General features: G+C 36.4%; 1 protein-coding gene across 3 annotated transcripts in view; it reads left to right on the forward strand.

Annotated features, from left to right (window-relative positions):
* LOC127438682 (metabotropic glutamate receptor 7-like) overlaps nt 1–14579 on the forward strand; it is a 369836-nt gene that overhangs the window by 280932 nt on the left and 74325 nt on the right. For all 3 annotated transcript variants that reach the window (XM_051694434.1, XM_051694432.1, XM_051694435.1), the window contains exon 7: nt 65–204. In XM_051694434.1, the coding sequence (XP_051550394.1) occupies nt 65–204 (140 nt within the window). The remainder of the gene's footprint in view (nt 1–64; nt 205–14579) is intronic.

Genomic DNA, 14579 nt, shown 5'->3' on the forward strand with positions numbered 1-14579 from the left:
ATAGTTCAAAATCATAGTTATATCCAGAATTCATATCTAAATATGATTTTTTTTTCTATTTTAGGGAGTGCTGGAACATCTGTTACTTTTAATCGGAATGGTGATGCCCCAGGACGATACGATCTTTTCCAGTACCAGATAAGCATCAATAGTACTCCAGGATATAAAGTAATTGGACAGTGGACAGAAACTCTCCAACTTAATGTGAGTACACTTGATCCACAGAAGTTACATTATCATATATTCTTGTTCGGTGTTGGGTAACGTTACTTTTAAAGGTAACTTGTTAGAATACTGTGTTACTCCTTAAAAAAAGTAACTTAATTAAAAAAAAAAATAATATTTTTTTTTATGGAAAGTAAAGTGTTACGTTACGTTTGTGTTACTTTTGAGTTACTTTTTTCTCACAGCCGCTTTCTCTTCTGCTATGCTATGCATTCCATACAAATAAGCCATGCATTACATACAAGAGACATTACAGGTCAAGCTAGCTACTGTACAACACTCGTCAAAACAACATAGTAAACAAACAGATATTTAGAAAGTAGGTCTTCACGTCATATTTATAATAAAGAATCAATAACATGAATATGCATGATTTGTTTTTCCATCAACATGGCAGCCAATATGAATAATGAAGAATAACCACTGTCGTACCTAAAGCAGCAAAGTCCAACACTAGAACCTGTATCATATACTGTATGTCATCATATGTGGTGCCCATCGACAATGCCAGAGTCAACTTGAGATGTTCTTCAGAAGTCAGGATACAATTCAGTGGGGAATACCAGTCTAACATGTTCAAGGAACAAGTCAGATGAATAAGTAAATATTTTTCACTTAAGTCATGTCAGTGCACACTTGTTTTGAATTGATCCACGGTGCGTACAGACACCACAACTTCAAAGGTGCATGTTGATACAATGGAATCATTTGAATGGAATCGTTTTTAATGCTACCAAAATGTCAAAAAATCGGTTTGTTTCATGAATCAAACTACTTATTTATTATAAAACAAAAATGTATAATCATTTTAGAAACTGAGACATTTTCTCTGCATACACAATCGATTTAGAATGTTGCTCAGAGTCACTGATCCAGAGTCTTTTCTCATCCCATTCTCCCAATTATGCAGTTCGAATGCATAAGTCAGTGAACTGAACGAGTATTTCACCCTGTGTATCATGTCCTGGCCAGTGGAAGACTAGTCTTATAATCCCTCTGCCTAAACGCGTTTTTAATGCAGTGTGTATTAACACATGAATCAACCACGTTTCACTCAACCGAATGTTGTTGACCTCGTATCACGCTAAAAACATGAAATGCGCATGCGTGTTAGCGAGTTGATGGACAGGCGATGTCTCTATCTAAAAGGTGATTGGCACTTTTACCTGCAAGGCGGGACTTCCTTTCTACATCCATTGACTGAAGGGTGCTAGAGCTTCTTGGTTGGGCCTTCCCATTTCTCACATTCATTTAAATAGGAGTGACTTGTCTCTCTCTCTGCTAAATAGTCTCTGGCCTCACACTCTATTAAAATACACTGCCCATTATGAACTATGTCTCCTCTCTGAAGTTTGCACACTTTTACAATACAGGGACAGTAGAGGTGTACAGAAGCAATGCGTTACTTTATTTAAAAAGTAACTCCGAAATTATGGTCTAAAATAAAATAAAAATATTGCGTTATTTTACTCGATACTCAAAAAAAAAAAAAAAATTCTGATTACATTACTTTTATCGCATTACCCCCAACATTGTTCTTGTTAGTCAGCAAACCTTTTGAATATGGGTTTAATGATTAGTCAATAAGAAGATTTTAGGCCATTGTTCTAGCTAACAACTCTGAAAATCATCCACCAATAAAGATAATTTGATTCCACCATTAAACTATTCACTGTACAATGACTCTATTTAATCCATATATGTGGATTTTATAATCATCACTTAACACACTTACTGGTCTCTAGTTTCTGCTTTCCAGTTATTTTGATTCTGTTCGTTCAGGAAGCTCTGTCTACACTCAGCAACTGAGCACAGTCAAGCATGACAGTAAAACATAATATAATTATGTCCAGATAATTGCTAGGGACATTTAAAAGATACATTCTAATAGCCCAGGTTATATAAGACTATAACCTCTGATTGAACCTTAGATTAAAACATTATAGTTTATGAAAAATCCTTGCCCTGGGGAGCACAGGTTATTATATGTGCATTAATATTATTATCAAACTGATTTCCATGGTCTATGCTTCCTGGTACTTTCGACCACAAATATTTTATTGGGGATGCATTACAAGCCTTTCAGCTTGCCGACAAGGAACATATGTTTCTTTGTTTTAATTTCCAGTTTATTATGTATATATTTGACAAACGTTAGTAAGTATTGTTTTAGCCTAAATCTGAGATGAGTTTTATTTGAGTCTGAATAAAATAGCTTAACAGATTACATATTCAGCTGTGTCATCGGCTTGACAGGTGTTGTGGTTGATTATTTCAAATAGGAAACCAGTGGAATTTATGAAAGAGACTAGATAAAACGCTTAAAGCTACGCAAGTTTGATTCCACACTCAATTATGCTTTAAAATGTGTCAGAATGCAATTCATAACGCATCGCAAGTATACGCTGCATTCTTAGCGTTAGTGATGTTACTATATAGCAGGCATTAGTGTTAACTAATTACTATGGTGAAGGCTTAGTTCATGAATATGAATTAGGTCACGTGTTGGACATTCCAGGAAAATTACAAAAGATGTCAACAAAATGACTCGACAGATTTTAAAAAGCTTAGATTTTGGTATTGTCATGTCAGCACTTACTGCCAGCAGTTACATTTCCAATTCTTCCTAATGACAGCGACATGTTAGGGAGACATTGTATCACTCAGTTTAATTCCTTGACATCTGGCTCTAATTCTTCATAAAGGTTGATCTTATTTTGATTTCCATGAAGGCAAAGAATAATCATATTTGTAGATAGAAGTGTGCATCTTGGCACATGTACTTATATTGGTCAGGCTGTGTTCTCTCTTGTCCTCAATATCATTGTAAATGGATGTGTCTTGCATTGTGGGAATCCTTTTTCTGCTCAGCTTGTGAGAAGCTGTATTATTAGAGGAGCGAAAGAAGGAGAAAGTGAGTGTGAGAATGGTGTCCACATGTGATTCACATCTTCCGGCCTTCATTGAGTCACAGATGAGAAGTCCAACCAAGTCGTCTCCAAGGATTGCCAACAGCTCCAACAGCAAATGTCATTTGTGCCTCATTCCCCATTTTCAACCCTCCAAAGAGAAAGAGTCCCACAAAAAGTCAAGTAGGGCTCAGACAGGAAGGATTTGGTGTCTGTCCTTGCAGTCTTCTTACAAAGGAGTCAACTTTGACAATTTACCTGACATAGAGTACAAATTAGGAACTGAAAAAACCCTGAAAATCTGAAAATGGAATTATATTATTTACTGCCCACCATCCTGTAGAAAGGGTCCAAATGATTTTAGCTCATGGGTGTCACAATTTTAATGAATGTAACATTTACATTTTCACAATTTGTGTCTCTGATAAAGTAGTAGGACACAAAAGTGTATCATATATGTGTAACGTGTCCCTTGTTGTACCATTGTTTCATAAAGCACCAAGTGATGCTTTTTTCCTCCCCCTCTAGGTGCAACTGGTCATGAAAGGTCTTGTTGCAATAAGCTGTACTGGCAATACTGATTCTGAATGTACACCTATTGACTCTTATCGGAATGCTGGCAGGAGAAGACAGCGGGTTGTTAAGTTTATCCTGCCTCCTTAGTGGGCTTGCGATTAAAGCCTGAGTTAAATCCTTTCCCAGAAAAAAGGCGCTGAATTATGGTGCTGTTGGTTATTATTGAATTCATAAGGATACACAGTGTCAGCTGCGGAAAGGAACCCTAACATGTTTTAATGCTTGCTGCAGAGATATTAATAATTAATGAGATTACACAATCTTGATTTGCCTAGGATTTGCATTTTCGAAAAAATGCTCTGAATTTTAAAACAGGAATCTGGCATGCTTCTGCATGCAAACTGCTCTTGTGCATCATAGTTTTAAAATCAGTGCACTGCAAAAATATAATTGTCCTAGTAGTATAGTCTTAATTGGCAAAACATCCTTAAAACCAGAGAATCAAAATTACATTAGGACCTTAATAACATGCACGCACTACGCCAGGGCCATGCCCTACAACCGTGTGCTACGTCTCCTCCACTTTTCGTGAGAGCGCTAAATTAAAGTGCAGTTTTTGTGCCTGGCCAACACACACTTGGTGTAGGTGGGAGTGTTCTCACGCTCTGTTTGCACAAAATCTAAACTCAGTCATTGCATTTAGATTTTTGGGATTCTACCAGCAGGTGCTATGAAAGTGCATGTCCAAACTCTGTTGGAATTACAGCAGAACATAGAATTATGTCGCTGACAATGACAGTTAATACTATCTGTAGTGTTGTCAGTAGATACATAATAATTTAGGGCCTATTTTAAGACCGTCATGTCTTAGCACAATGCTATGCAAAATACCATTCATGCAAAGTCAGTGGGCATGGCCCTGATGTATGCGCTAAGTCTAGGCGTTTTGGATTAGCGGAATCGTAAAGCACAAGCTATTTAAATGAGCCCATTCATAAGACATTGGTAGCTAGTGAACAATAAAAATATAGACCATTTGTGTCTTACGTTATTTTGCGCAGTAACTGTGACCTTTTTTAATGTCAATCACTGCGCTGAGAATAGATGTGGTTCTCAGACATCTTAAGCGCAATCACTTATGTTTCACAAAAGTACCAAATTAGGCTTTGTGCCACTTCATTTACAAAGACCTCCCATATATTTTTGCGAATACACTCACCGTTTGCATGCATACTCCAACAGATAGCGCAAACACTCCCACCCACGCACAGTTGTGCACTGGCCAGGCATAACAATTACACTTAAATTTAGTACTCTCACAAAAATTGGATAAGACATAGCACACGCCCATAACGCGTAATATTGAGCCTAAACGGGTACAAAAATAAAGCTCTAAAGACATACATTCTTTAAAATTTAACAGAGCATACATCAAATTAGTCCTGATGAGCACCACTTTTCCACGCAGTTATGAAGAGCGTGTCATAGAGGTATACCTGACATTAAAGGAGGATGCAGTTACTGCTCAAAATAATGTAGAACACAAATGGTCTATATTTCTATTGTCTTCGAATACACTGCAAACAGCTAATTTACAGTAGCTACCAACTTTTATGAATGGACTATCTTCATTGATTGCTTGCGCTTTGCGCTCATAATAGTATCACCAAGTTGCTTACAATATTGCATAATTCAAAGGCATATACCTTTTCATTTTAAACATAAGTGTCACCCATTTTTGATAAATTTCTCTGAGCACTTATTTGTCTGAAGACTTAATATTAGACATATCTGAAACTAAATGATTTTTACAGTCTGTTTTTGAAATTTCTGCTTGCAAATTGCCACTTTCGGTGCTTCAAGATCCAAACAGACACACTTTAGTCTTAAAGGTTTGAAAACATCACTTTAGTTCTAGATCTTTAGTCACAGATGAGTCAGTCAGTCTGCAGAAATAAGCCACACATAAGAATAGTTTTGATAATACGTTTTTTGGAAACACTTTTTTATATCTAATTTCGTCTAGATCTTATTCAACCAAGTGCCGATCTTGGCTATACTGTACAATGTTCCAGTCATTACCTTTGCATTGATGAGTCAGATGAAAGGGCTCGTGATAAGTCAGAGAGATGCTTCCAGAGATGTTGACCTTTTGGATATGGCTGCTCAACCTTCTGTTAATATCATGTTTTATTTTTAGATTTTATAGTTGTTTTTCAACACTTTTTGCAACTTAACTATTGGCATATAACCATGTCAGGGGACCCCTGCAAATTGTTACATTCTGAGAACTCCTAAATCACTTAAACTGCATTGAGCTGCTTGTGTACTTCAGAAGAGTGTGTCAATTTTAGGTTTACCTTCACTCTGGGTGTCTCTGTTATTGTTTCAGCCTTTGTTACAATAGATTGAAAACAGGCCAGTAATCCACTATGAAAACAAGGTAGCCTCGGTGGACCTCATTCGGTTCTCACACAATTAATGGAAGGTATTTACACAAATTGAACATCAAGTGTGACATATAAAGGAGCATTGTTTGAAAACAAAACCGGTCACCCATTCTTCAATTATAATTAGCTTATCATTGGATACTTTCCCTAATACCAACAGGGTATAATTATACACTTCCCTGGAGTTTCAAACCTTGATTGGTCTGGGTGAATAGAGCCTATGAGCTAATTATGACTGTCTCGGGGACGGTGCTAGTACGTCTTCTGTCACTTGAGAAATTATTGCTGCACTTTTTTGGCCTGTGAGTCACATATAATTGTGATAATTCCTTTGCATTTCACCTTTTTTTTGTTTTGTTTTCATTGTCATCTTATAGTTAATGTTGTCTAATAACAAAAAATAAAATAAAATAGCCCATGCCAGGGGGCATCATTAGACTTCAGTCAATTATTGGAATATCATAATGCAAAGATACTTACAAGTGTAATTAAAACCAACTTTCTATATTTATTTAAACCGACTACTAATGCTGCCATCAGTGTATGATAGAAAAGAAATGATGTGACTGTGACAGCATTTTAGCAAAACTATATTACATGGCACAACATGGTAAAGGATCTAAGTTAAATATCCACTTTGTGGTGCTTAAGGCAAGTTACATTTTCTCCCAAACATATGAGGTTTTTAAGGTTCATGCTCTATCAGGTTTTAAGCAAACAAAACTCTCCTCCCTACTCTAAACATTAAGAGTCCAATTTTAAGAGTGCTAATGCTAAACACAGCACTATGCTATAAGTCATAAGCACCAAGCCAATGGGCATGGCCATGGCCATGAAGTTATGGTATTTTTGTTCAAGCATGCGCTAAGTCTAGGCCCAAGTGTGTTTGGCAAATATATGGCACACAAAGAGCTAATGGACTGGGTCAATTTATTTTGGAGGTTCTTCTCCAGTTCTGGTCTGATTCCTATTACATAGTCGATCCCCTCAAGTACCAGCTATATAAACAAAGACAGCACATTCATTAGAAGTATAGAAGTATAGAATTAGAAGAATATAAATGTGGATATACCTCTTTTGTGCATTAACTGCATCCTTGTTGAATTTCAGGCATATTTCTATGAGAGTGACACTCTTTTTTTAAGCATAGAAAATGTTCAAGATTTAGATGTAGGCTCAGTTAAATTATGGAGAATGTAAGTATTATTAATCATACTGATCAAGTGACACACAAATCATGGCTAGTATTAACAGTAATTGAATCTGCATTGGTTAGGCTGTAGATTTTTGCATGCACATCCTTCTACCAGTTGATTTTGCTTTAAAAATTACATTCATTTATTGAAACACGAGAAAACTTAAACAATTTTTTTTTTCTAAATTTGAAATTACATTTCAAACTTACTGAAAATATAATAATAATAATAAAAAATATATATATAATAATATAAAGGAATACAATCACTTACTTAAATCCAAAAATCTCCAACTTCTTCCATCAGCCTCTTTTGCAGTGACTTAAAAATCACTCTACAACAACAGGTGAAAAAATACCAATACAAATTAGATCATAAATACAATTTTAGAAATAAACATAATAATATTAATAATTGAAAAACAAACCTTGACCTATTGATAATTTTTTCACAGTGATTGTCAAGGACATAATTTGATGAGTTTGGACATGAACTTTATTACCACCTGCTGATGGAATCTCCAAACTGCAAATGCAGGGACTGAGTTTGGAATTTGCACTGAAAACAGACGTGGTGCTGAAACCTCTTAGCGCAATTACCTATTTCTCAGGCAAATAGCAAAGTGTTTTGCACCACTTCATTAACATACAATACACCCACAGTTTGTATGTGCGCTATTGTGCGCACATACACCCACAATAGCGCAAATACTCACCCACTGCCACCAAAAAATGTCCATCGCATTGTTGTCAGATAACTTTTTAAAAATATGACATATTGATTTGAGTTGAAGTAACTTTATTATTATTTTTAATAAAATGTGAAGCTTAGATAATCTTATATAATATATTAAGTAAGTTAGTGTACTTTGTAAACAAGTCTATTAAAGTGTCAGTGACGAGCATGCTTGAAATGAAATATGAGACAAGTAACGTTTAAAAAAAACAAAGAAAAACATCAAGGTGAATATCCCTTGTGAGCAGAATATTTTTGTTGGGCTTCATTTTCAAACAATGTGTAATTTTGCCAAATCATGAAAAAAGTATGAAAATATTATTTCATTGTGTGTATTTAGGATTCATATGAAATTATCTTTATTAAGACAAAGAAGTTGACCAATTTATTTAAAAAATGTTAACAATCTCATTTCTAACAGTGTTATTTCCACCTTAGAATTCAGCTAAACACAATAAAGAATTTGTGATGTGCTGGAAATGACACTATAGTGGGAATATTCATGGCTTTCAGAAAAAAAAATAAAAATAAAAAAGACAAATCTCCTGTGATACATGTACACTATATACAATGTTGGGCATTGTTAGCAAACATATTTTCAACACTTATATATGAATTTAATTTAATTAATTCTACTTCCTTAAATTTTAATTTCAGTTCTGAATCCTGTTTGGAAGCTCAATTCAACTTATTTTTGAATTGTGTGCAACTCTGATATATTTCCCAACATTTTTCGCATTTATAACAACACCGTTTAGGCTAAACGTGGGTGGAAAAGACATCAAGTATCGCCACACCTAACAAGTTAACTTAATAAGCATTGTCAGCAACACTTGAGCACTTCCTACACTTCGAGAGAATGAGTTGTGAAGAAACCCAGTCGCCTCGAACGAATCTGCATTTAGCGCTCTCTCCATGCTGAATGTGTTGAAGAGGAGGATGTGATCTGAAGTGATGAAGAATTGAAGAAACCACACCGAAAGCTAAGGAGATAAATCTCGCCCAGTATCCATAGCAACATGGTCGTTGATCTCATTAGGATTTCCACACTGTGTTTAATTACGAGCAATAGGACAGAATGTGGTGGCCCCCAAAGTCCAAATTATAAACTGCACCATGAAGGCTGGTTTGGAAATTTGCTTTGGGTGGGGAGCAGATATCAAGCTAATTAGTATTGCCTCATCCCCCCAGATGTGATGGGGAAAAAAGAACAGGAAAAAAATAACCGTGTCTAATATTTCCACTACTGCTTGCCTCAAGTTTACAACATGTTTATGCGGCCCATATGCACCAAGATGAACAACTTTAATCTCAAGTTGTCAGAATCTTACGAAGTCAAATTTGAAAACCTTGACCGCAAATGTGCCACAGTGGACACGTTTATGCGTGCTGTGGATAAGTGGGGGCCAAGAGAAAGCAAGCAAGTGAGTGAGCTTTAATTCTTGGTTTCTAAGCAACTAGCGTGACTGCTTGGCACCTTGCAGAGCACTCTGAAACCTCTATTGTGTAGATTTACTACACATAATAAATGTAAGTGTAGAAATGTTTTGTTTAGATCGAAAATTTGTAAGCCTTGAATTTGTACTTGATTTCTTTACAGTTTATGAAAGTATTATTTGTGTGAAAATAGATTTGGTGATATACAAATTATCATAATGAATGCTACTGTTTGGTAAGGGATAATGTGCTGTGTCATTATCACAAAATAATTAGGACCCCAATTGGGTTTATTTTGCAAAAATGAGCACGTTTACATGTACGTTCTTACACCGTCAACGTGTGTGTTCATGTAAGCGCATTAAACAGTATCCCTTTTAGCGGTGTAAGGTCAATAACAGTGTTGGGCCTCATGTATTCAGATAGAAGACAAAGGCAGGCGTAACACAGTCGTAAAAACATAACTTAAGCCCCCACCTTCTAAGTCGTAAATCTTACTGATAAAAATCGCGCCAAAATCAAACAAAGGGAGTCCAAAACAGACTACAGATCCATGAAGCCTTGCCCTCTAAAGGATCGAGCTCTCAACTCCTATTGGATGAGGCACACAACAGAACGTCCCTCAAACATGACATCATCAGGACTTCAAATAATTCTGAAATGCTTCCAAAGTGGCTTCCAGCGACTTAGTTCACCGAATACGGACGTAGCTTTTTGCTGCTCTCCGGTGCAGCCTCGTGGCATAAGGAAGTAATGTCCGACTTGAAACTGTAGCCATACAATCTCCATCTCGCTGGACGAGTTGAGATTACTCTGTGTTCAACCGAACACTCTAACGGATCCGAAGGAGACCGCCGAGCAATTCGCATCTTCATCCGTTGGCCTACAGAAGTGAAGAGATTAAAGATTTCTCTTCCATCTTCAATCAAGTGGACATTTCTGAGTTCTCCGCCAGCCCGCCGAGAATCAACAGCCGTACCGGCCGCCGACAGAGCGAGGAAACGGCTCTCGTCATCACACGAGCCTCAAGAAACCGGGTCAGAGTTAAAGGACGGAGGAAAACACATTCTACCTGTGTCCTCATGCGATTCAAGTAAGAGGTTTACGTCTGGGCAGAGATAGAATATTATAGTGTGCTATTCTTGTGTTTCAAGGCTTTTGCTTGTACAGTTTACGGACCGCCATGTCCGCTCATTATTAATACTCAGGGTATTAATTATCACGAATTTGTTTTGCTGTATTGTGGTCCAACCAAATTGGACTGTTGTGCATTTTCGCCATCGCGGGTGAGACAGCAACTGAGTTCATCCATTAAAGAGTCAAATAACAAGGGACTTTTACGAGCGGGGCTCGTAAAAGTAATGAGCGATGAACACAGCGATGCGATGAACACAGCTGTTTTATCTCCAGCTATCGCGAAATCAGCTTTCGGGCTGTCACTGAATAATCTCTCTCTCTCTCTCTCTCTCTCACTAACCACACTGACACACACACACACACTGTCACACACACACCTTGTGTTATAGAATTATTTTTATTTCCATATCTAATCATATCACTGTTTAGTTTGTAGTTGTAAGTCGGAAGTTTATTGACTGCATTGTATTAATTATTAATTGATATTACTGTATAAATAAATGTTTGTTTATATTACAAAGAGAAGTGTTTTGGTTTGTTTTGCATACGCCTGTGTCATGCTGACGGGATGTCAGTGCTCGGATTCAAACCTTCATTCATTGTTTTTTTTTTTTTTTCCCGAAAATCGATATTCTTCGGATGTCGATTTTCCTAAAAAAACAATCTAACATTGAGACTGTTTTAATATTCGGTTATTAGTCCCTGATTTCAGGGTGGTGCCCCATCAATGTTAATTAATATTCTATTGATTTTTGATAATTGATAATTATCTTTGATTGAATTTGAATGATCAATAAGCTAGTGTTAACTTTAATGTTTCATCGACGTTAACAATTAACGATTATCTTTGATAACTGTTGATTTAAAGGATTAAAAAAAGCTAACATTGATTCTCATCAATGTTCTATTGATTTTAATAATTAATAATTATCTTTGATAATTATTAATTATTGCTAATAACCAAACTTGCTCCTAAACGTAGCACACTACATTTACTGGAGTCCCATATGAGGTTTTAATGAGTTAGATACAATTAATTAATTTAAATATTGATTAATAACTACAGAAATAATTATTAATTATTTCTGATAGTAACACTGATCTAAACAACCAGTAAAGCCCTACAACAGTTTAAGAATAACCTGATCGACACAGGTAGATTTTTTCCCATTATGCCGATTTTGCATTGCATTTAAACACCTTAACCGGCATTATTACGAGTTGTGCACATACTTCTGTACAGTTTCAAAAGCAGAGAATATCGCGATTATATCAAATGTCATGTAAACGCGAATTTCTTGCTTTGTCAAATTTTTTTAATAAGCTGATTCTTGGGAATAATCTGCATATTGGTGTGCATGTAAATGGACTCACTGACTGGCTGCCAACGCATTATTCCAATGTAAACACCAATAGAACGCTGATGCAAACCAGAGGTTGAATTCAGCTGTTTCTGGAGATTCTGTGGTCTCTTCTCAAATAATAACATTACTTCAACTCAGATCAATGTGTCATGTCCATATATTTATTTATTTGGCAAGTATTCTTGTAATAAGCAGGATAATCAGCAATCACGGTCATTTTCACAAAATATAAGCACCAACAGAACTCTGACGCTAACTGGAGGTTGAATTCAGCTGTTTCTGGAGACAATGCAGTCTCTTTCTTCTCACATATTAACGCATTTTCAACTCAAATTAATATAACATGTCCATTTATATTGGTAAGTACCCTTGTGGTAAGCAGGATAATCTAGTCAGCCGGTCATTAACTCAAAATAAACTCTGCGGAGCTTATTTAGTCCTTTTTTATCCCTTACAAGATATCACTTACATAAATATCACATCCCTTATAAAAAAATTAAAAAAATTTAAAAAAAAAACGTATTACATGTTTCACTGCAGAATGGCACAACTGACCAATCAGAGTCAAGAATTCCAGAGCGTTTATGTGGTAATGTTTTTTTTTACATGGACTGTATTCAAAACCCTTGTTAAATGCTGATAAACACACGTCTATGACATACATTCAGTTTTAATGTGGCTTTGTTTTTTGGCAGCCATAATCAGCCTACAGTTTACAAATGACCTGTATTACTTGGCAGAATATAATTTTATTATTATTATTATTATTATTGAACATTGGTGTATTTTATAATTTTGCTGTTGCCGCCATTGTTCAAAAGCAATAAGCCACTCGACGCCACGAGTTACTGTGATTTTATTTTGAACACCCCTTATCCATGGTAAAATCAGTATAAGTGGCTTATTGCTTTAAAACACCATCTATTAAGCATAGCCTAGTTAAAGTGATAAAAAACGTATGAAAAATATCATTTCTCAATGTGTGGCCAATGACAAGATTGTTGTGTGAAAGGGTACAGCATAATGAGGGATATTTCCAATTTTGACTTAGTTTAATGCTCAATCAAGATTACATCAATTTGTTTCCCTTCGCCAGTGAGTTCACCCCGTTATTGCATGCCATTCAAATATTTAAATATTATTATTATTTACCTATTTGTTTTGTCAGTTTCTATGGGGCACACTCTGTCGTGCAAGCACTCAGTCCTCCTTTTTACCCTCAGGCTATTTAAGTTGTCACTTACCTATGACGCTGGTCTACCCGCCAGCATGATTTATTGACAGTTGTGTTTGACACACAGTTTAAATGCAGGCAGGGGAAGCTAAAGGCCTGGCTTCCCCCGATAAGAAAAGGAGGCTCTGGGAATAATAAGGGCCCATGGATGTTCACCCCTGTCTGCATCACTAAATGCACTCTGTACCCATTCTCCGTTGTGCCCCTGCACTCCCAGAACACTGGGGCATGAAATGAGCACATCCAGTGAAGCATGAAAAACCAAGAGTTTTAAAAGAGAGCAGCGGTCTTGAAAAAACAAAAAAAAACAAAAACATTGCTGTACTAAAGGTCATACACAGGCTGTTGCCCAGATTTTGAGTTTGAATATTTCCCTGTAGATGCACTACAGTGGGGGGAATTCACTAAGAATTAATTGTGCCTTCTGATAGCTTTGTTTATTTACACATGCTGTCTGCGTTGTATTCACATCTGATTTACTTAAATAATTACGCAAATCAGATAATAGCACAAACATACCCAACAGAAATAGCACTGAGTGCACTTCGTACAGCACAATTCCCCAACATGCAAGCCAATTCTGAGTTCTAGGTCGTGGAGGATGCAGCACACTAGCCTGATTTGGCATACGTAACTGAGACTGTACAGTATCACTCCACTACTATAATCCAGAGACCTGAATTGGCTCTTTAAAATTTCACTCAACAACACTGCACATCTTATTATCAGGTTATAACACTCTTATCCATCATTTGATTTTCATTTGCTGCCATCATTGCTAGTAAATGTACACAAATATCCCTTTAGAATAAAAATGCATATGTGGTAATAGCACAGTATTAATTGCTGCAGGCAAATAGTGCCGACCTTTGAGAATAAGGCTGTGTTCATGACGTGTTGTAACTACTGCAATTAAGAGATGAAAACTCTGAGATGCAATTTGGAGCTTTTCATCCTCAGACTGGTAACATTCATAATGGCAAAATGGGTCCATATGTGGTTTTGTTGTTGATGATATTCAACCAAGGTATCTTATCACTACATTATGTCATGACTGGGGTTTTCACAACACCAACATTCCAGTAGTTTGTAGCAAAACCAGTGAAAATTCTCAATTATTGATAGCAATTTCGATACCACAGCAAAAACCTCTGGGTTAAGACAACTTTAGTTATCTTGTGCCTTTGTCTCTGATGCCACCATTCTTAACTCTTGACCTGACTCAATATGTTTGTACTCTAAACTACCTCAAATGCTACAGTAGTCGACAAACGCTCAACTAAATTGGTTCAGAAATGAACACAGTATCAGTCAGAGCTAGATTGATGCCTGCACCACTCAATAGAAAACACTGCATCACCAGTTTTTCATCAGCA

Source organism: Myxocyprinus asiaticus, chromosome 50 (genome assembly GCF_019703515.2).
Source record: "Myxocyprinus asiaticus isolate MX2 ecotype Aquarium Trade chromosome 50, UBuf_Myxa_2, whole genome shotgun sequence".
Lineage (NCBI taxonomy): Eukaryota > Metazoa > Chordata > Actinopteri > Cypriniformes > Catostomidae > Myxocyprinus > Myxocyprinus asiaticus.